Source organism: Heliconius melpomene, chromosome 10 (genome assembly GCF_056956725.1).
Source record: "Heliconius melpomene rosina isolate 202511_hmr_F chromosome 10, ASM5695672v1, whole genome shotgun sequence".
Taxonomy (NCBI): Eukaryota; Metazoa; Arthropoda; class Insecta; order Lepidoptera; family Nymphalidae; genus Heliconius; species Heliconius melpomene.
This window is the reverse complement of record NC_140398.1, coordinates 3,475,658-3,499,383: the sequence shown is the minus strand read 5'-3', so window position 1 is coordinate 3,499,383 and position 23,726 is coordinate 3,475,658. Positions and strand designations below refer to the sequence as shown.

Genomic DNA, 23,726 nt, shown 5'->3' with positions numbered 1-23,726 from the left:
TATTTATATAAAAAAGAGGGTCAAAATGAAAATGAAAAATAGTTATAAAATGTTTATTTCATACAGTAACAACATCTTGTTTTGTCCAGCCTTCTGCAAGGTGGTCTCTGACTGCTCTGTCAAGAATTACCTAAAATGAAATGTTGCAAATGAATGTGTATCAATATGTAAAGAAATATACAAAAATTAATTGAGGCTGTAGTGGTGCAGCAGTTCAGTGATTTTTTTTCTGCTTTTATCATATGGAAATAGATTGGAATTTTGAAAATTGCTTTATAAAAAAACCTTAAAATGAGTACATATTATGAAGAAAAATAAATAAGATTATATATAATACCTCAATATCCCTACAACCTTGCATTGCTCGGCTCAACACCTCTTCAAAATAGTCACTGTGTAGTCTGTGAGACATCTCCATTAGAGCAATACTACCTGCAAAAATAAAAATTACTAAACATTGGTTTTGTAAAATTATTTTAGCTTCATGCTGTATCCAACATAGCAGAGTAGTAGAAGGGAACCCTAGTGTCAAACATTGAAACATTGCTTTTTCTTGTTATAAAAACGAGAAAATAAACATAATTGATTCCCTGAGTGAGAATCAAACCCATTTTGGACACTAACCATACACTCTAGTCAATTAAGCTGTACATTATTATGAAACTACATTAAAATTCTTATATAATGAGTATATAAATAATTTTAATGTAGCTTCATACAAGAAACTTCATTTCATAGAAACTTAGGGTTGTTTTTATAATTTTTTTAAATAATACACTATATAACAAGAATTAAAATAATGATAATGCTATCAAACCTACCAGCACTAGGTAAGCTAGCAACAGTCAGTACAACACCACCTGCAGCCTCTTCAACATGTCCCACATCTAGTAATGGAGCTTGAACACCGGCTTTCCAAGCCATTGATGCAGTGCAGGCACATACATAGGCTTTGAGAGGTATTCCAGCATCAATTAAAGCCAGCGTTGCACAGTTTACACTTGCACAGTATGCTCCACCATCTGCCTATAAAATAAATTATTTTTAGGGTTCCATACTTTTTAAGGAAAAAAGGAACCCTTATAAGATCACTGTTGTCTGTCTCTCAAGAGTGTTTAACTCAGGAAGGCTTAGAGATATCGAGTTGAAATTCAAACCATAATATACTCAGATCTACTGTCCCTTTATTTCCTGAAAAAATTGCATTCCTACATTTCCAAAAAAAATGGCCAAACATTTATACATTTACACAAAAAAAACATATAGCAAAAAAAACATTTTCAACACTATAAAGATAATCAAAATTTCTTCTGTTTGACCTAGAATTAGGAAATTGGACAGCTAGCATCTACAGGTAATACTAGTTCAGGAAAATCTGTAAACTATACATTTGTGGTTAAGTCCTAAAAAATAATAGCCTTAAAGGGGGTGCAAAATTTGGTGTTAAAGCTGCTAGTTCATGTGAGGTATCAGATGAAAGGGCTCTGGCTAAGCTAAGCTTGAATTTTATAAAAAGCATAAGACCTCCAATTTTTGTGTGGAACCCCTAATTGTGGATATAGCATACATTATTTTTTCATTGTAATTATATATTGGATTTGTTGATTTCTTACTTAACATACTTATTAATTATATAAATATAATAATTTAATATACAAGTACAGTATTATTACACACCTGTAGAACTTCGATGTAAATATCAATTTGTGACCGTGGATACAATTCTGTTTTGATGGCAGCTGTTAGAGCTTGTCGAAGATGCAATGACATTTCTTGGGATTTGCGGTCACCCCTAGGACGATTTTTTCTTTCACCTTAAAGTCATATATTTAAAACTATTAATAGACATTTATATTATAATAAACATTTATATAATACTAATATAATTTAAAGAAACTTACCTGTAGAAAATGTGGCCATACTATATTGACAATTAACTATTACTGCTTCTTTTGACATTTTAGATTTTGAAGCCTACAATATAGTGAAAATATTAATCAGATATATTAAATTTCCTTCATATTATAGGCACGTAAGTAATTGTACAATCAGTTTAGATACAAATCATACCTGATGAGGTCCATACACAGCAGCTAATACTTTTGTATTACCCTGTTCTAAATATGCACTTCCATCAGGCTGAGTAAATACACCGAGTTTACATCTTATTCTACGTAATTCATTTGGTCTTCTACCATCTAATCGTAAACCCTGACTTGATAATAAATCTGGTCCAGGCATATTATAATAAAATATTCCAAATTACTTTATATGAGACGTAAATATTTATAATTTTAAATTTTATATTTTCCGATATAGACAGAAAACGATTAATAAATTATGCTTCCCGTATATTTCATTATTAGTTAAAAATACCTTTATTTGTAAATATACAAATAACCTCACTTATATGTGTTTTCAAAGCACAATAAAAAACAAATGTCAATTGTCACATAATCACAGATAAATAATTTAAAAAAACCACAGACAATTAGTAAGTCGAAACATATTATAAGACAAATAATTAAAGATAATGGACACGTGAGACGGTCCACCCGTATATGAAATTTTGAAATCATAACAATATAGTGAAATTAATATTCAAAATCTATGTGATATTTTTTGCTGCAAGTAGCGGATTCAACGTGGAGATTAGAAAAGGTCAAGTAATTATTTTATAGTCTTTTATTTGATATAAGACTAGAAAATAATTATTTGCGCAATTTAATATAAGTAATAAAATTATGACTTTTATATAAGAAAAGTTTTTTTTAAGAATTTCTCTTATTTACGAATCTGTTTATTAACTTCATTAATATATCATCACGTTTTCTTTACGTTTTTACATAGATCAGGACAAAATATATATTTTAACTACCGTACATCATAATTTTCCGTACATCTTAAGGTTTTAGGCTTAGGCGTTCATTTCTGTTGCAGACTAGGGTTAATGCTTATTCTTTACTGCTTATAACATGCCTATGTGTACATTAGCATTGCATGATTGCATACAATAAATATTTATAATCTATAATAAATCTCATGCAGTGTATCGCATTGATATTTGATTGGATTAAGTAATAAGTTATTGAATTATACCGCTAATTTTATATGAAAACAAAAGTATTTACAATATTTGATTTTGTAAGGTACGGTAAATAAGAAATTAAATTATACTTAGACTTATTTCTTCTATTGATTTTGTTAAAGTTTTCTATTAGATTTGTTGTCACGAACCATTGTCAATTTGTCACTTTACTGTCATTTAGCGTTAGTGAAAATTAATATTATAATATAGATTTTCCTTAATTATGATAATATAAATAACATCAGGACGAATAGTTATTACATTTCTGTTAATATTTTATTTTGATTGTATATTTGTTTTGATCTATTTGATAAGCATGTTACGCTAACTCTATTGTGTAGTATCGATTTTTGATGATTGTATAATTTTGGCTAATTAATTGTGCAGTGAACTACAATGGACGTAGACGATTCGGCGGTGGATCTTAGTGTAAGGTAAGTCAATGCAATCTTTTCATGGAGTTTGTTGATAAATGTCAAAATTTGTATTCTAAATTATTAATTAATCATAAATCACATACTAATTAGATATATAATAGTATGTTTAGAATCACCATGTCACCTAAAGTAGTGGCTAATTTTTTGAAATTTTTTCTTAGAGTATATTTTCGTTTTTCTATAATGTAATTATTTAGTCCATAACAATGAAAACCAATGAAATTAATTTTAACAATTTGTTTTGTCATCACATTGTATCCTGTTTATAGCAGGGTAAAGAGAGGGAAACCTAATATTAAGGCACTGTATCCTCCACTTTTTGCCGAATATTCAAAACATTGTGTGTGGAACTCAATTGCTTTGTCCCAGTTGTGTCCCTATATAGCAGAGGTTCCCAACTAGTGGTCCGCAGAAGCCTAGAAATGGTCCGCGAATAATTTCAATTTTAATATGGTGAGGTGGTGAGGCGTTGGATGTGATTCATTATCACAGTTTATATTGATTATACCTACAGAATGGCTAGCAATATTGATATAAAAGTGGTTCTTGAGCAAGAAATGGTTGGGAACTCCCTGCAACGTAGGAATCGAATCCATACAGTTATGTATATATTTACAATCAGTTCAAACATTTAATGTATGTGATTTTTCTTATAGCAGGTCACTTCCACCAGAGCTAAGTGAACTTAGGGCATTAACTGCAAGTGGTTTAACTATTACTCCAGCCCAACCTCCACCTCATGTAAGTTCTACTACCTAAATTTACTACTACTATTAAATTTAAAATAAAAAGTTACCCTATACTCAAAAGTTGTTAATTATTTTATGTAAACATAAATGTTGTAATTAACTGAAAACTTATGAGATATTGGTCTTATTTCATAATATTGTTATCATCATTATTATTAAATATGCCCCTTAAACTTCTAAATTTAACAAGGCTGTGGCATATAGATGATAAGAAATCAGTGTGACCTAAATCATTTAGTAAAGATCTTATTTAATCGCTCAGCAAATATTTATCACATGTATAAATAATAATGAAATATGTATTTATTATATTAAGAAATTGAAAATATAAAAAGGTTTTAAAATTTTTTTATTGTTATTTCACACTAAGGAAAGGAAAAAGTATTAAATTTTAATATAATAAAGCTGAACCCTGCACCTTGTGAAGGCTATCTGGCTTGGATGGTACTTTTAGTACTTTGTATACATTGTTTCAAATTTTGTCAAGAGTAATACTGAAAAATTACATAATTAAAATTATTTTTACACTTAAAACAAACTAAAACATAAAAAGAGATTGATTTATTAAGTATATAAAACTGAGTACTATCAACAAAATGTAAATACCACACTAGAAAATACTATCTATCTTGCTTTTTCTGAACATTTTGAATATTAGATAACTTAATAAACACATTATTTTGGATAATTTTAATCTTATTGGTTAGGTTTATGTTCATAATTCAGCATTTGTTATAAACTAATGATATTTTTTCTTATTGCATTACACAAGATTGACAGAGTGAGTATAAATGTAAGAATCAGTTTTTATTACATACTAATTAATCTTTTGTTGTTTATTGTATTGGCCTTATTTTTATTTTGATGGCCCTTTAAATTTAATGAAAGGCCCATCTATCATCTTATTAATTACTCTTGGAAATATGTAACATTTTTTTTCCTAACTTGGCTATAAAAGTATTACAAATTAACAAAATTTTATATATATATTATTATCAATAGGGTGCAAGTGGTAAAAGAGTGCTGCGACCACGTTCAGAGCAACGCAGTTACACAGAAAGTCCGGATATCGTTTTGCTCCCGGCCGCACCTCCACACCGCAAACCTTCATTGCCGGCACCTGCACCTTTTACAGGTTATTACTATTAACACTTTCTTTCAGCATGTCAATGAACTCGCGAATTATGAAAACAGTTACAAAATAGAATAAAATCAGCTTCACGCTGTATCCTGTACGCAGCAGGGTAGTCAGAGGAAACCTAATGTTAAGACACTCTGTTCCTGGTGGTGCATGGGGCCGATGTGGGGGATACAGCATGAAATTAACAAAAAGAATGACTTCATTCTCAAGTAACATTTTTTATCACGATAGATGTGAGCAGCAAGTTAAACTCGAGCGCAGTGAACGTATCGATAACACCGAGCGCGACGCCTGCGCTTCCAGAGTCGCCCCGCGACCCCGCCGACGAGGAGGAGTCGGAGGAGGAGAACGAACCGCCCCTGCCCGTGGCTGGCCATAGAGTGAGTGGATTTGATAGTTTGGTTTTTTAATTCGGAAATCAGCTAACTTTTTCTAATTTTACAAGTGAAGACGAAAACTTTATATTTATCGGAGATTACTTTAAAAAAAAATGAAAAAAAAAATGTGGCACATAGTATATTTAACTGTATATTTAAGACAAAGTTTTTAGATATTTGGTGTTGTTTTTTTTGTATGTAGATAAGGACACAGATGAGAACGGAAGTTTTCTTTTAAGTATCAGTAATTGTGTTTGGATTTAAAACTTGTATTTAGAATTCATATGTTTTCTTGATAGTCGTAAGTATTTTAGTTCAGTAATTTAGGGGAAGGGAGGGAAGATAAGAAATAAGTTTACTTATTTTAAGATATTGAAAGAGAATAAGTTATTATAAATTTTAATGTCAGATTCTATTAAAAAACTTTTCGCTTTTTCCCCGCATAACAGGATAAGAAGAAGGCAAAGAAAACCTAGTGTTAAGACACTGTTTCAAATTTTCCAACAAATTTTCAAGACATTGCGTTTTGAGTGGCGGTGCTCAAAGACGCGCTTTATTTACCAGAGCGCACGGGAGCGAGAACCTATCCGCGACCATGTCCCACTTGAAATATTTTTTAAAATTATTCTCAGGAGTTATCAAGTGCAGAGATATGGGAGAGGGAGCGTCGTCTTCGTGCACTAAGAGAGAAACTGCGCGCGGAGGAAACACGCCTCGTGCTGTTGAGGAAGCTGAGACAGTCGCAGCAAGCCGCTAGTATTGCGCCGGCTAAGGTGAGGATTTATTATTATTTGTATATTTTTTTTGCGGGGTAATATAGTTAAAACACTTAGTTCCTTATTATATAACTTTTTTTTTGAGATGATACGTGTTGAGGTGTGGAACTTAACTAAGTTTTAATGCGTGTTACGCATTGTTTCGAAAACTAAATTGTGCATGGAGACCGGAGTGTCTTAACACTATTTCTATTTTCTTTTTTCTTTGTGTTCTCTTTTAGCAGGGTTTCTGTAATCGGGATACAGCGTGAAGTTATATAATAATTATTAATTAAAATTGCATTTTTTACGTCTTTGCAGCGTTATTCGATATATAGGACAGAAAAATACTTTTTTTTTAGAAAATATAAAAAAATTGAGTTGATCTTGCTACATTGAAATTTTTATAATAATTATTTATTCCACAGGAGGCTAGTGCAGCAGCGGGCACGGGCGTGGCGGGCGCGGGGGCGGGCGCAGGCGCGGCGGGCACGGCGCTGGCGGGCAGCGGCTGCGTGGTGCCGCCCGGCGTCACCGTCACGCCAGCGCCGCCGCCCGCGCACCAGCAGACGAAGGTACGAGGGAACCTAGCGTTGGCACACTTTTTCCACTTTCCACAGAATTCTCCTTTCACATAACATTAAATTCAAAAAGGCGAAGCAACGTTTTGGTCGATAGTTATAATTATATATATAAAAGTAATTAAATAACATTTTGTATAATTCCACAGCGTCCCAGTGCAGTGGCGACTAGTTTGCCTACGAACAATGTGGGGCGACGTTCATCAAGTCTTCCAGGTGGAGCAACTCTCACGCCTGGACCTTATCGCACGCAGGTACCTAATTTTTTTAACTTCCATTATTGAGAAGTAAAATATTTACTTAACACTTTATTACACTAACTTAATAATATAACAAATAAAAGAATTTTGTTGTTTAAACGTGGCCTTATCACCAGTGTCGATCTTTTCTAGGCAACCCTTACCATATAAAGATCAATAGTATGGATTTAGTTGGTGTACAAATTATGAAATATGCTATTTTAGTATAAAATATTCTTAAGAGAAACTAATTTTTGTGTTAAATAACCTTATATTACTTATCTTTTAAATGTAGCTATACTAAAATGTACTGTGGGCTATGGCATCACTACGATGTTAATAAGGCAAGACTTCATATTGAATTCTTTTCATTGTGTATTAAATTAGTATATATAATCTACAAAAGTACTTCACTAGATGTGGATGGAGTTCCTTAACACTGGATTCCCTCTTCCTACCCAGCTACATGCGAGATACAGAATGAAGTTAAAAAAAAGAATTAGAGAGAGACTGTCACATCAATCTTTGTTCAGAAAAATAAATTATTTTCAATTACTGGAACTGCTAAGACAAAATACGGCATACTGTTCTGCGACTCTATAATAATAGTGTGGAATTAATGACAATATAAATATTGCACATTTGCAGTCGTCATCGAGTGGTGGTGCTAGTATCACACCGTCCGTCACCATCACTCCCGCGCCGCCGCCCGCGAACCATTCTACACCTAAGGTAAAATTATTGCAATTTTTTATATTTCTTAGAAGTGTTATTCCACAGTTAGTAAAAAAAATACTTATTTAGAAAACATATAAAAATTTAAACTTAGGTGGATTTGAACCCGCTTCTTGGAAACCCACCATGCACTCTAACCACTATAGCATATGTCCTGACTGTAAATGCAATGCACCGGCTGTTGGTTCATTTCCCACTCCAAATGAATTATTTTCATTTCCTCGCTCTAGTGACAAGACAGCGCGGCGTTGAGTTCCACCACTCAACGTGCTATATAAATAACAAATAACGTAACATTATTTTGCAAGCCGGCTCAGGATAATTCGTCAGTCACAAGTAGTACGAGCGACGCAGTGAGTATGGGAATGTGATGTCGACTTCCTTTTTTTATTATATTATAATTTGTATTAAATTTACACTATTTTAACATTTTAAATTTTTATATAAATTGTTGTTTTTATAATAATAAAAATAAGTAACTTTAAAATTAAACAAATTGAAAAAAAATACAATATTCTGTAGATTTTGAAATAGTATTTTTAGAAAAAAAATCACAACTTTAAGACAAATACCATTTCGTATTCATTAAATATATATTTTTATATCTCATAAATTATTAAAATTAAGTTAATTTTACAGAAAAAAATATATAACAAAATAAACTTTTTCGTACAATACAAACTATATAAACTTATTTACATAAAAAAATTCTAATTGTTTAAAAAAACTTAAAATTTACTTGCATCTTTAAATGTATAAAGGCAAGACCTAAGACAAGATCTTTTTAAAGATTCCTTTATACTATATGCCACTGGGTTTATAACCACGCAACACATTTGATACGAAATTTAAATCCACAAAGCAGGAGTAAATAAAATAAACAAAATATCTAGTAATTTCAGGCCAGTTATGACCTGTGTGTATAGATTAACAAATTATAGTAATCTAAAAATTTATACAGGCAAGTTCCCGTAGTTCAGACGACACACAGACGCCCGCCCAGCGCCAAGCCGCTGCTAAGCTTGCTTTACGCAAACAACTCGAGAAAACTCTTCTACAGGTACAATTTAGCCTATTTTATTTTCCCATTATATAGAATGTAAACAACATTGCGATAGCGCGATGGTTGGTGGGTTCTATCCTCTCTCTGCCAAGGGAACATGCGGACTTTAAATCGGACGGAATGCGAATGACTGAGTATACTTAACACTACTAAGTTTTCGATATATTTTTTGAAGTCAGATATATTATAAATATTGATAGGTCAAATAAAAATAACATTGAAGTATTTCTGTGGTTTCATAATAACAATTTTTCTCTAAGTGCATATAGTTATCTACACGACACCAAAGGGAAAAGGAAGTCTGCTGAAAAAATTAAAGGCTACTTTTTATCATGGAATTCAAGTAGGATCACGCGTACCTACTGCTTACCTGGATAGATAAGAAATAACAATTTTTTTTTTAAATGTTTTTTTCATTTGCGAGCAAAGTGGTATAAAATCCCAGAACATATAAATAACGGTTTATTTAGTTCACACCAGTATAAGATAAACATTCTAAAATAATTAATGTTTTTTTTCTTAAACACATTCAAATATATAAGAGGAAATGCACTGATAAGAAAGCACCATATTAATAAAATAAATATTGTTTTTTATTTCCTTGCTCTGGTAATAAGACAAAGTATGGCAATAAGTTCTGCCACTCAACTCGGAATGTCTCGAAATTGGGTGGAGCGAGGGTAACGAAGAGTCTTACTAGGCCCCCCTGTCTACCCCATATGCGTGAAGCTAATAAATGTAGACATTTACATACTGTAGTATTGTATATAATTTGTATTATTTTTATAGATACCGCCGCCCAAACCCCCACCGCCAGAAATGAACTTCATACCCTCTCCATCCAACACAGATTTCGTATATTTAGTGGGACTCGAGCATGTTGTGGACTATCTTACTAATGAAGATCGGTGTGTATATTTTTTATTTAGATTTTGATGATTTTTATTTAGATTTTATTTAGACACTTTTATTGTAGTATGGATATTTTTATGTAAGAAGTGTCATTTATGTAATTGTAAAGTTAAATTATATTGAAAGAAAAAAGATATAGTTGTAATTCCTACATGAATTTGTTCATAATATATACAAGTAAAGGACAAAAAAATTAAAAATATAATTTTATTCACATTGGCAATGTAGATTTGATGCTTATTCTGGGGAGTGAAATATTGATCATGTACATTAACTCGCTCTCGTAAGGAAGCATAGCGCGGTGTTGAATTTCGCCACACATAACGCAATGGCAGAAGCTAAAAGACAACGAATGTATGACAACGACAACTGTCTGTCTGAATGGAACGTCCATGAACTATTGATGTGCATATATTTTCCAGCATGCCCCGCTCGACGGTCCCGTGCGTGTGCGCGCAGTGTGGCAGCGACTTCACGCCGGTGTGGCGTTGGGAGCGCGCGCCGCCGCGCCGCCAGGACGCCACCTTTAGCTGCGCGCCCCCCTCGGCGCCCGCCCCCACGCCCGCCACCCCTCCCGCGCGCCGCCTCTGCGAGCTGTGCGTGTCCGGGAACGTCAAGCGCGCGCTCAAGGTTTCTACTACGCATAGCTCCTACTTGTGTTTTACATCAGCAAAGTTTTATAAAAAGTAACAAGTTACAATTGAAATCTACAGGCGGAACACACGGCCCGTCTCAAAACTGCATTCGTGCGCGCCCTCCAACAAGAGCAAGAGATCGAGCGCCGCCTCGCTGCCCCGTCGCCGCCGCCGACGCCGCACGCGCACACGGCTCACACCGCGCACAGTCAGCATAGCACGGCGCACGGCCAGCACGCGCCGGCACACACGCATGCGCAGCCGCCGCCCGCGCACGGCCTGCACCGCAGCCAGCAGATGTCGGTGTCGCGTGCGGCGCCGCGCGTTGCAGCGCCCACGCCGCCCGCGCCGCCCGCCCCTAAGCCCCAGCCGGCGCCGGCCAGGTGATTTTTATATCTTGAAATATAATAGGATAGATAGAGAGAACCTATTATTAAGATACTCCATCCTTGAGACATTGCGTGGCGGAATTAAAAGCAGCGCTTTGTATTCTTACCAGAGCTAGGAAATATACCATGCTGGGAAATAAAAATAATTCATTCCGCTAAGAGAGCATTGAATCCACAGCAATCTATCAAAATCAAAATATTAATGATGCAATTTTTTCTGCCTGTAGTAGCCGTTCAATAAGCTCATCGGAGTCGCTGCGCGGTCACCACTCGGAGCGCGCGCGCGACGCCGACCCGCCCGCCAAGAAAGGTAAAGGTAAACGTACACACACCCTTCCTTATTATTTATTATAATTTTATGTTATTTGTTTTCTTATCGATTACTCATGTATAGTACGGATGACGCGTCGTGACCGCCTTGAAGTTAGGCTTTATGAACTTAGCAACTTACAAAAGTAATAAAAATTATATCTGCACAGTCATTTACAGCTAACTTCAGCCCAACCACGGCCACTGGCCGTACTGTATATTGAGGTTTTGGAATCAGGTGTTTATGAGAGATAATTTTTAGAAAATAGTGATGTAAAGAATGTAATTCTTTGAACAATCGAATGCGAATATTTTCTATTTTTTTAATTTTGGCGTCTTTGATTCGGCGATAGTCTCGCTCGAGTATTTTTTGTTATCGATTTATTGGATGAATAATAAGAACAAATCTGAACCTTTGAAGTAAAGGCTGATAATATGATTACAAAGGTAATTGTTTTTTCTAATAACAAAAAATAAGTGGAACAACATGAAAAAGGAAATTTTATTATTTTTTGTATTATTTACCCTTGCTTATCTTAAAGTTATTTTTTTATATTGTGAATATGACTGCAAACGTACAATGGTATCCAAATATTCGTTACATCACTATTATCAAATTTCTATAACACAAGTTTTGAGAGTAATTTTGGGTTACTTTAGTTTCATGGATGTATTCTATTTTCTATAATTACGTTGATTATCTATAGGTTAATGGCATCATCATAAGTTATCTATTTTTTTAACCGTATTTGTTTTAATAAATATTTTTTGCTATAAAATGGTAAGGCCTCATCGTAAAACAGTAGCACTAACATAATATGTAATTTTATACTTTAAAGTTTATAGTAGTTTTAATATCACATTGTTTATATTGTTCTTAGCATATGATGATTTAAATGACATTCTTAATTCAGTTTAGATAGACAAATATTTCATTAGGACAAGTATTTTTCGATAATAACATATATTTTTTTTAGGGTCGTCATCGAGCACCAGTAGTCAGGGAAGCAGCAGCAAGCAACACCAGGTATGAAAGTTTGTAATAATTTAGTGAAAATATTATTTATACCAGTTGTGGCGCGGGGCACAAGTCTGTGACTGTAAATGCGACTGGTTATGGTTTTGATCCCCTCCCCAGGAAATGAAATATTTATTAAATATTCGCCTTCCTAAAACTATTATTTATATAATTATTAAAATAGATAAATTGAATATAATTGTTTTTTAAAAAAACCATACATAACAGTATTCTCAAAATGAATGTATTCACAAATAAAATTCGTAACAGTTGGCTGCTGCAGCGGCCGCACAGATGGCGTTCGAGCAACAAAGCGCTGCAGCAATGCAAGCTCTCCAACACCAGCTGCTTAGAGGTACGGTACTTATTTATTTATTTAATTAGAATTTACATGCAATTAGAGATGCTATTATGGCGTAGCGTAGTGTATTACAATTTTTCTTAAATTTACCTAAATAATAATAAATAAAATCATATAGTTCAAGCGGGCAAAGTCATGGGCAGGCACGCTTTTTTAATATAAGTGTTGTTACTTGTTGTAAATTTATATGATATTGCAGGTCTGAGCACGGGCTCGAGCGGCGGCGTGTCGCCAGCGGCGGCGGCCGCGGCCATGATGCAGTTCTCGCCGCTACTCTATACCTACCAGCTGGCCATGGCGCAGGCCAGTGCGCTAGGTAAGCGATGTACGTATACCGACATGTTTTTATTATTTTATTTTGTTGTTGTTTTTATATTGTATGTGTTACCGGTAATTTGGATAATTAGGTATTGTATAGAATTTCTCGGCAATGTATTCTATATGTACCTATCTACAGAAATACTAATAATTTGTATAGATTACAGGTAACATATATAGTCGTTCTTATTAATGTGTATGAGGGAAGGAGATATCGCATTTATCACTTAAGTAAAAAAAAAATATGTAAAAAAATATTTTAAAATAACTAATAATTGAGACTTTTGTGGCGCAGCGACATAGTGAGAGTATAAATATGAATAAATAAATGTTCAAATAATTTGCCAAAAATATTACAGTAAAGTGTGAGTCACAAAATTAAACCACTTAATTTTAATCAATTATAAAATGACTTTTTTATATTTTAAGGACTATTATAACATAGTGTATGTGTGTGTAGCGGGCAAAGGCAGCGGCGGCGGCGGCGGGGGTGGGGGCGGCGCGGCCATGGCGGCGGAGATGCAACGCATGGCGGAGGCGCAGCGCCAATACCTGCTTGACATGATACCCGGACAGCACGCGCGCAACCCCTGGCCCAAGAACTAGGTAGCTATAGATAAATGTTACCTGACTAACATATTATTAAAAAGTAATCTTTTTTATTAAATTGTATATTATGCTCCTGCGTTGTGTCCTTAGTGTGTTGTATGAAAATGTATTGTATGTCCCTAGTGGGTTAATTGCTTAATAAGTCACGGAAATAGAATGGAATTTTATAATTTTCTAATTATTCTATAAACTCCATGTTCATTAAGTTTCAAGACAATGTCTCTAAAGAGTTGAAGTCAATAAACTTTGGCGAATTTAGCTCTGGTTTTTCATACAATAATACAGCCATCTAGCATTACAGTTTTTCAATAACGACAAGTAATAAACAAGACTTTCTAAGTTGCTCAAATTAATTAACACTGCTGCTGTGTTATTTCTTTTTTGGCATTTTAAAATAATTGTTTATTTATCTGTTTCAGGAGCAACATGTCGTCTCAGATGGTTTACATAAGAGCATTTTAATTTTATTCTACAGTATGCTAGATAGGTAATATGTTTTATGGACGCATAGTTTAAGTTTTAACTTCTCAATTAGTGATCAAGATTTTAATTGTCTCTTCCGTGAGTTACTTCCGTACGATGCGGTCGAGGAGTTGTGGCCGCCCTGAAAATTGCTGTAGATGACTACGCACGCAGACTTGATTTTAGGATTTTACTTACATTTGATTATTTTTTTCCCGAGTGAACAATGTGCGAAAGTATAGAAAGCCTGACTATAGGGCGGCCACGACTTGTTGGTCGTACTATACATTTAAGAGATATCGTCAAGATGATTTATATTATATAGGTTTGTTTAATTTTTATTACTATTATTACATAATAAAAATATTTTTAATTTATGTATTTGGATTTACTTAATGAGCTCATAGACGAAATGTATGAGATAAATGAAAAATTAAACTTTTATACTATATATAATTAAAAGCAAGAAACCAGCAAGGGATATATATCACTCTATAAGAGGGAGTATATTAAGCTTTAAGGTCTTTTAACACATATTGGACAAGTAATGTGAATAAACTCTGATTGAAGATGATTTTTAATTATAACTATGAAATGTTGGTATTACCAATTGCTGATTTATTGATTGTAAACATCGTAATTATTATGAGTTTCATTCATATTTTTTTGAATAATAATAATTTTAATGATATTTGCCACAAGTGTGTACAAATAAATTGATTTTAATTTTATTTTATGCGAGATTGAACTTTTGGTATATATGAATTATCTACATTAAAATATTTGAAAGCGAGTGATTTTTAATAGAAAGAATTGAAGTTAGTAAGCGTTTTAATATATGTGGATAAATAAAAATAATTAATTCTTGCTATTAACCTTATTTTACATAAAATGTTTCAAATGGAATTCAATTAAAAAGTATGGATTAACTCACGCTAGAGAAGTCGGTTTCGGTTCAGAGAGTTAGGCGTAAGAGGCCGTTCATAAATTATGTCATACTAAATTTCATACATTTTTAAACTCATTCTTGTCACAGCATAGGTTACATAGTGAGACCCCTCTTAATTAGTATGAAGATATATATTTTGCAAGTTTACATCTAAGATTTATCTATATACTAATGAGTGAAGCAAAACCTCCGTACTCCTTTTTTATTAATCGTGGGCGATTTAGGAATATGACGTTTGCTACAGTTACTAGTTTATATAGAGAAAAAGTGCAGAATGCTTTTATTATTTTTAATAATGTTAGTCATAATAAAGTCAAATACTTTAAACTAAAAGATAAAACATAAATATTTGTTTTGTTTACATTATGTTTGACAATCGTCAATTTCTTTTCCAGTTAAATTGAAACAAGTTCTAAAGTTATGTGTTATATTATGTTTTGAAATGAAATGTCATGAGGTTAGGACCCCAAAGTCACTTCATTGACCCCATTTTACGTAAGCTATGGATGGCCTTTACAGATAAGTTAAACATTTTAATTAATGCACAAGAAATACGTAATTTTAGCAAAACTATTTTAAGGAATTATGTGTAAGATCAACTTCAATCGTTTTATATGTGGATTTTTAAGAACTTCAATAAATATTGTACGCAGCGCGGTGTTTTATTTTGGAATGATTAAACATACATTGCACAGATAACATATAGACACAGAGTTTAAATATAGTATATATGTAGATATATAGTTAACATTAAAAGTTTCTCTTTACTCCTTCAACATTATGGCAGATTCGACGAGTTCCTGAAACAAAATAATAATTATTTTCAAAATATAGAAACATTCATTAATAGTAAGCTTGATTTCCATTCGGAGGAAAGTTTATCATTTTATAGCTGTGTTAATCCTAAAGAGCGATATTAAGTTGAAATTTCAAGATCTTGAAATTTACCGAGGAAGAGAGTGTCTTAATACAATGCTAGATAGCCTTAGATAAGGCCTAAAAAAGGATTTTAATATTGTAAGTGAACCTGATGACACTCGAGGTAGGCGTGGTCGGGGTGCGCCGCGATGCCCTCCACTGCGCACACGATCACGTCCACCGCCTTCTTTATGTTCTTTGCGAACATTTCCAGCACTTCACTCACCGACACCTATTGAATAATCTTTTTTTAGTATAAAATAATTACTGAAACTATTTAAATAAAAATACTGACAAACTTGAGGCGAAGAGTCCCTATGAAAATGTATATTTTCAACTAAATCTGGATGTTTGCCAAATTCGCAAGATCTGATGAAAAGTGGCTTTATGGTTGAAAAAAGATTGTCTTACACTAATGAATTTAGGAATAGTTTGATTGATTCATTGATGGATTGAATACACTCAAAAAACTCTGACATATCAAAACAAAAAAAGTTATTGCAAATAAATTATAGGTAGTTTTCAGTCATCAGTCATCATCAGTTCATCAACGTTAAAATTATTTTGTTCATGTCGCATCTTTAATTTATTTTTTTTATCACAGTATTGTACGTAAAGTACATAAACAATATGCACGTAATGTGTTATTACGTTCATTTTATACTATTTCAAATTGTTCAAGCACGTTAAAATTTTGTTTAGGATTGTACATATACCTTGTACCAACTAGGCATTGCCGAAAAAGAAAGGTCTGGGTTCAATTTCCTACATCCTTAAGCTATTTAATGTATTATTAACATAATTACGGATTGCTCATTCTCCCGCCAACAATCGTAGTCGGTGACGAGGGCTATGGCCGCGTAGCTGAGGCCGGCTTCTTTAGCTAAAACCACCTGCAATTAAATTATTAAAATATCAATACCATACCTAGTGTAAGCAATTATTGATAACAAATTATAATTTAAAATTTTTATTTATAATTTGTTTTAGGGCAAGTGATTGTTTAAATTATTTTTATCAACACTTCTGTCGGTAAGTCGAGAATGGGATATCTTGACCCAACCTGCCACGCAACGTTTTGATTTAAATAAAAATCACACTTTTGAAACGCGAAAGTTCTTGTTCCTTCATTAATTATAGGTTAAATTCCAATTTTATTTTGAATAACTAACTTCTGTATCAATATATATCACTATAACTTCTATAGTAATATATATCACTATAACTCAATAATAGTATATACTCAATAATAGTCAATATATATCACTATAACTTCTGTATCAATATATTTCTGTATCAATATACCTGCCACGCAACGTTTTGATTTAAATAAAAATCACACTTTTGAAACGCGAAAGTTCTTGTTCCTTCATTAATTATAGGTTAAATTCCAATTTTATTTTGAATAACTAACTTCTGTATCAACATTACCTCTGGTACAGTAGTCATGTTGACGACGTGGCCTCCCCACTGCTGGTGCATTAAACTTTCAGCATAGCTTGAGAACCTGCAATAGTAATCATTATTTTAGTTTTTCGCGTGGAGAACCTTAGTGTTAAACCATTCCTTTCTCTACGAACCGTCCAATTGCATTGCATTGCAAAAGCATTGCATGTTGAGTGGCGGAACTTAAGGTCGCCCTTTGTCTTATTACCAGAGCACGGAAATGAAAATACCTCATTTCTCCGTGAGTGGATCGAACTCACAACTGTTGCACTAACTACGTTAGTGCCAACACGGATTATTCTGTCATAATATTACCATTTCACGAATTACCCATACAATAATTTTATAATATAAATAAATATAATTTAATAATAAAACCTACCTAGGCCCCTGTATAGTGACCGCTGTACCGTGGTTGTGGCAGGTGTGCCCCTCGGCGCGGGCCGCTACCATCAGCGCCTGGCGCGAGCGCTCGCAGAAAGCGGGTCGCATCGGTATGTGGCATACGCCCTTGGGCCCGCCTGGCGTGTTGTCGTAGAATGTGCATTTGCGACCCCATGTTCTGAGGAATTGAAGAGATTATGTTATTGGTTAATGATAATAATATGTTAATGGAGTCTGGACTTTGGAATATTAGGGGCCGAGAGGGCCGTGCCCACCACACAATAATTTAGTGGCCAACCCAGAATTTTTTTATCATAAGGGAAGATTTTTTTATTCTTCACTTTTTCTTAGATGTGAAGATATCTATAGGTAGGCACATAATTGTCTCAAATGCCTACAACTATTACGTTTAATAAAAAAATTCAAAAACATAAATCAGTTGATTTATTTTACAAAATAATAAATAAAAATTGAAAGTTATATAAATACCTGTCAATGAAATCATCCAAGACCACCAGATCGCCAGGTTTGTAATGTTCCACGAGCGAGCCAGTCGCGGTGGTGGCCAGCACGTGTGTGCATCCTACTTGCTTCAGAGCCCAAATATTTGCTCTATAGTTGACATCACTGAAACATTTATATAAGATAGAGGATGTATATCAATAATAACCCTAAACTCCCAGGTCCCACCCTGTCTACCCTGCTATGTGTGGGACATCCTATCCTATCTATATATATATATATATATATATAAAATCGAAAGGTCACTCACTCATCACGAAATCTCAGAAACTACATGTGCTAGGAATCTCAAATTTTGTATAGGAGTTACTTATAGGACGTAGGTGCTCGCTAAGACAGGAATTTGCAATATTCAATTTCTAAGGGGTTGTTTTTGGGGTCGAAAGTTTGTATGAAACTTCGTTACTATAAATGCTAGGAGTCTCAAATTTTGCATAGACGTCACTAGGACGTAGTCATGGAGACAGAAATTAATAATAACATAGTTCACGCGGGTGAAATCGCGAGCGGGCCGCTAGTATCTTATAAAACAAAGTCGCTTTTCGTGTCTGTCTGTTGTTTCTAACTCTTCTTCTTCTAAACCACCCAACGGATTTTGATGCGGTTTTCACCATTAGGTCGAGTATTTTTCGTAGAAGGTTTATTATTTGTACATTCTTATGTAAATTAACATAAATACGATAAATATGTATAAAGTCCTACCCGTTGAGACACTTCCGCGCATGCGCTGCTTTAATGGTAAGTACTACATGAAAATAATGTACTGGAGTATTGTTCCTCTTAATAAGATGTACAAAAAAGTCCGCGACGGCATATTCATATCTTTTAAGAATAACGTGTAGTGATCATTTTTCTGTTTAAAAATAATAATTTCAATATATTTTTTATTGTGAGTCATATTTTTCCATAATGGTATTAATCCTTATCCTTTAAAATACTTTATTAATTTTCTACGTTAAACGAAGTTAAAATTTGCTTTTTACACTATTTCGAAATTGTGAATAGTTTAACAGAAAAACGCATTTAATTGTTGACACATCCCGCCGTTGACACATCAGCCGTATGTTACTCAAGTTTCACTTATCCCTTACTCTCAGCATATAAATAAGTATATTAGTTACGTTGGCCATTTAATGTAGATCAAAAACTGTCTTTTACTGTTTTTCATTTTAATAAGTACTTTAGAAGTTGTTACAATATCAAAAAATCCTTGCTGCGAAACGGCTCGCCACTCGCCATGCGTCCGCCGCGCCCGCCTGCCTTACACACATCGGTGGTTCAGTGGTAGAATGCTCGCCTGCCACGCGGGCTGCCCGGGTTCGATTCCGGACGAGGCATTCTATTTAATTTTCCTCACAGGCAGCCCATAGTGCTTGCTTTTCATCAGGGACAGAATACCCTCTTCAGCATTAACCACAAGCAAAAAAAAACCCGCCTGCCTTTATAGCAACGAAGATTTAGATGCGTTTGCACGTATTGGATAATTGGAGTTGAATGTGTTATTTCAGCGTGATATATTTTTTGTAGTAGTTATTAGTAGGTAGGCTTTTGTTTATAATTTTTCCGTTTTAAAATAGTCATTTAAATATATTTTAATAAGTACTTGAAAAGATTAGTAGCACAGATTTAAAATTACGGTACCTACTAAAAAAATCCTTTCTGTGTAAAACAATTGGAAAATCCTTATTGAAACTACGAAAATGCGGGTTGCTTTAATTAATTTTCACATTATCTTAAGTGCTTTCCAAAAGATACATTATATGAATAATCTAGTAGTAAAAGCGGGCGAAGCCGTAAGAGGGTCGCTAGTATAATATAATACACATTTGGGTATTTTTTTGATAATTTCGAGACATATCGTGTCATCGTGTCAGTGCGAGTAATTTTAAGTAATATTAATTCAGTAGTATCACTGAGTCGAACCAACGACCATTAAGTTTATGGTCAGATACTCTCAAGACGGATACATGGTCACTTGTAGTTCTTTTTTATAGGCTTTACTTAAACTGGGGAATAAGAAAACACCTACTTATTACTGAAGTATCCTACCTTATTGGTATTATAGTTTTTGGAAAAGTTTACAATTATAGATTACCTTGGTTGAAACTGGTGTTTCCTTCCATGCCTGGCCAACAGCACACAATCAGCACCTCTGATAGTGCCTTCTATCAACACATCGGAAGGTTTCCCAAACGGCGTGGTCACATCCCTCTCGACCGCGTTTTCTAATAATTCAGGATCGTCGAACCCTGACCCTCCGATTATACCGATCTATACAATAAAAAATACTATAACGATTTGATTTATCTATACCTATAGGTATATATTTTTTATTTATAAAGAATTTTCTAATAAAATTACTAAGCTTATCTTTAATGCATAAATTATAATAGCTGTAACTTAATATACCTATTTAGAATGCACAGTTTTATCGACCAGTATTTTTCCTTATAAATTTTTTCCACTATTGAGGAAAAGTATTGATCAATAAAAAAAATGAGATTAGAGGAAATCTCGCAGTAAATTTAGGAGGTATACGTAGATATGTGTGTTAGGTACATATTTGAGAAAAGTGTACGTAATGATCTTATAAAGATAGAAACTTTATTTTATTACTATGATTCATGCTCACCTCGTTTGAATGCAAATACTTACTAGTTTTTTTTTCATATAAACTTAAAATTGTTGTGAAATACATGCATGTGATAGTCTAGTTGTGCACAATTTGGGACAAATACCTTTTAACTACTTCTTTTATGATATACCTAGTAAAAAATATTCTAAAATGAATGTTACTATTTTTTTTAAGTAAGCATTGATGAATTGCTAAATATGCTTATGTTTATAAATTATCTTTATACAACTCATCTTGATTTACTCGATTTTATATAACCTTGGGAGTATGAACCTGCCATAGCAATTATTGTTACGTTCAAAATTTTTATATGGTCGCGGGTACAATTCCCGCTATGTTAAAATTTTTAAATGTTTTTAAAAAATGGAGTTTTACGGTGTACGTTTCATTATTTGATTTACAATTCCCCCAAAATTTGGACTTAGCTTAATTGTAATTAACAATTATGTAGTAGATAGATTTCTTATAGGAGCCCAAAACGGCACGTACCCAGCTTTCGCACGACAGGCGAAAATTATAAATTACTTAAATTTATAATTTTCGCCTGTTTTCAATTAATCGAAATTTTTATAAGTAGCAATTCAGTAATAATTTATAATTTTAATGCATGAGCAATTCAAATATTTGAATTTCAAATTATAATAGATTAAATTATCTGTTTTATTTACATATTGTCCATGCTCCTTTCTCATTATATTAGACTATAGTTGAATGTGTTTCTTGAAGGATTTGAATTCTAATAAGGACAATGCTTAAAATGCTACTTAATCTTTCCTAAAAAAAAGGCCAACTGAAAAATGGAGTGATATGCAACTACAATATTTTTGCTTACCCCATATATTACAGAAGATGCATGAAAATAGAATTCAAAGTAACTTTACTACAATTAGAATTCTTAGAGATATTTTTATATTATTATTTAATTCTAAAATTATCTAATAGGATTGTAAGAGCCCATATAAGAAAACAAAATAAAACTACAATAAATTCTTTATTAGAAGCACACATAGTCAAAAATAAAATGCATAATAAACATTTCAATGTTAAATTTCATAAATACTACTTAGTTTCTTCAAGACCTTGCTGAAACTTGACTTCTTTTGTGGTTTCTTGAGCTTTTTGTAAGTCTTGTGCAATTCTAAAATATTTTTTAGATTCATCTAAATTTTTCTCAACACCATCACCTTTTTTGTACATTATGCTGACATTGGCACAGGCAAACATATTTCCCAGTTCACAACCTTTCTTTGCAAATTGAAAAGCTTGTGTGGGATCTGGCCTAATAATATAGTCCAAGTTTTTATTTTTGTCTGGATTATGTGGATTGTATTCCTTTGGGTTCCGTGGAACTCCGCTTAGATACATGCCTGCTAAATAATGACACGCCAGTGCATCATTTTGATCGCAGCTCTTTTTAAGGTAATTGTAACCTGAAAATATAAGTAATAACAATTTAAATATTCTTTAAAAACATTAGACATTACATTACATTTTTACTTTCACATGTACTATCTTTATTCAACTGATTGAAACATCAATTTATCCAGCATATTTATGTAAAACAAAGTTATCAAGCATTCTTTAGAAGTTTATTAGAAAATTATAAATTAAACATATTAGTTTATTTTAGGGTTTTTACTAGCTTTAGTAATCTAAATATTCCAATAATCTGATTCACTTTGGTCTTTAAAATGCCGCTTTCCAGATCCTAATTTTGTGAAAAACTTCAAACACATTATTGTTATAAAAGTATTTACCTTTTGGTACATCCCTTGGGATCGTAATGGCAGACCCTGTTGCTGTTAGAAGAACACCGGCATGAAGGCACGATGTTGTATCGCCTAAATCACATCCTTTCTCGAAGTATTTCAGTGCCTCTTCCGGGTCACTTTTATCCCGCCCTCTCCCGATCAATGCGTAGTTGCCGTATTTTAGACATGATTTACCGAAATTATAATCGACACAATTACTCTTAAATACTTTTGCTGCTTTCGAGAAATCTTTCTTTATTGCTTCCAAATAATCAGCTAAAAGATGACATACTTCAGGTTTCTTTTCTTTATAACAACCGAAACGATATTCTATCCCGAGATTCTCTACGTACTCTTTCACTTCCTCCTCCCGTTTTAGGTCATAAGACATTTTTATATGAAAATTATAACTAAAACCATCAAAGGTTAGATAACTTGAGGCGAAATGTCAAAATGATAACACTTATCAATTATCAATACAATTGTTGAGCAACTTTTAATTTATTAAAATAATAATAATCAAGAAAAATCACGCCTTAATTTGTGTAGGCCGGATACTTATACAATGGTACTTTTATATATAAAATCATTTATTTGGATAAATAACATATTTAAAAAAAAATAAGGACCTATCATACACAAAAATTTTAATACCTTTATACTTCTTCTACGGTCCATAACGTCTTCTACGCGGTAGAGAATAATAAATAAAATTTATCTCGCAGTTATCTCTGTATAAGACACGATTACCAAACGATAACTGTTGTTTAATTAAATAAATCGAATCGCATAGGTATACGGTATACCATCTATTTAAATTTGCACAGACCAAATATATAAAAATACGATAATATCATTTTATAATATTGTAAAATCATCATTTTTTAAATATAAATCTTTCAAATAAGTTTTATGTTTGTATATATATTTTTGTAATTTATGT

The 23,726-nt window shown here is 33.1% G+C and overlaps 3 protein-coding genes across 12 annotated transcripts; 1 reads left to right on the top strand and 2 right to left on the bottom strand.

Moving 5' to 3' along the window:
* Window positions 1-39: 39 nt before the first annotated feature.
* On the bottom strand, window positions 40-2,441 carry Ski6 (exosome complex component Ski6). Its single transcript, XM_085191957.1, has 6 exons — window positions 2,071-2,441; window positions 1,902-1,974; window positions 1,678-1,814; window positions 822-1,026; window positions 338-432; window positions 40-130 (listed from the first exon to the last, which is right to left on the bottom strand). The coding sequence occupies exons 1-6, from the start codon at window positions 2,239-2,241 to the stop codon at window positions 59-61; spliced, it is 753 nt and encodes a 250-aa protein (XP_085048083.1). The 5' UTR covers window positions 2,242-2,441; the 3' UTR covers window positions 40-58.
* Window positions 2,442-2,891: 450 nt separating this feature from the next.
* Window positions 2,892-15,779, top strand: LOC146535189 (uncharacterized). Of its 9 annotated transcripts, none has more exons than XM_085192117.1 (21): window positions 2,892-3,149; window positions 3,476-3,522; window positions 4,185-4,266; window positions 5,047-5,067; window positions 5,277-5,409; window positions 5,647-5,795; window positions 6,425-6,565; window positions 6,976-7,122; window positions 7,278-7,382; window positions 8,016-8,099; window positions 8,411-8,455; window positions 9,064-9,162; window positions 9,955-10,073; window positions 10,500-10,707; window positions 10,791-11,095; window positions 11,329-11,417; window positions 12,388-12,437; window positions 12,699-12,783; window positions 12,989-13,114; window positions 13,568-13,713; window positions 14,136-15,779. In XM_085192117.1, exons 2-20 carry the CDS (start codon window positions 3,485-3,487, stop codon window positions 13,711-13,713), a joined length of 2,172 nt encoding a protein of 723 aa, XP_085048243.1. In that variant the 5' UTR covers window positions 2,892-3,149; window positions 3,476-3,484; the 3' UTR covers window positions 14,136-15,779. The 9 variants fall into 9 exon arrangements, with proteins under 9 accessions (XP_085048243.1, XP_085048245.1, XP_085048242.1 ...); XM_085192119.1 differs by having other exon boundaries at window positions 2,893-3,149; window positions 4,182-4,266; window positions 11,332-11,411; XM_085192116.1 differs by having other exon boundaries at window positions 2,893-3,149; window positions 4,182-4,266; window positions 11,332-11,417.
* Window positions 15,769-23,615, bottom strand: Mtap (Methylthioadenosine phosphorylase). Of its 2 annotated transcripts, XM_085192126.1 has the most exons (10): window positions 23,438-23,604; window positions 22,790-23,193; window positions 22,239-22,462; window positions 20,493-20,668; window positions 18,365-18,502; window positions 17,874-18,053; window positions 17,477-17,552; window positions 16,852-16,938; window positions 16,155-16,277; window positions 15,769-15,927 (listed from the first exon to the last, which is right to left on the bottom strand). In XM_085192126.1, the coding sequence occupies exons 2-10, from the start codon at window positions 23,172-23,174 to the stop codon at window positions 15,892-15,894; spliced, it is 1,425 nt and encodes a 474-aa protein (XP_085048252.1). In that variant the 5' UTR covers window positions 23,175-23,193; window positions 23,438-23,604; the 3' UTR covers window positions 15,769-15,891. The 2 variants fall into 2 exon arrangements, with proteins under 2 accessions (XP_085048252.1, XP_085048251.1); XM_085192125.1 differs by lacking the exons at window positions 22,239-22,462; window positions 22,790-23,193 and having other exon boundaries at window positions 23,438-23,615.
* Between the last annotated feature and the right edge of the window lie 111 nt (window positions 23,616-23,726).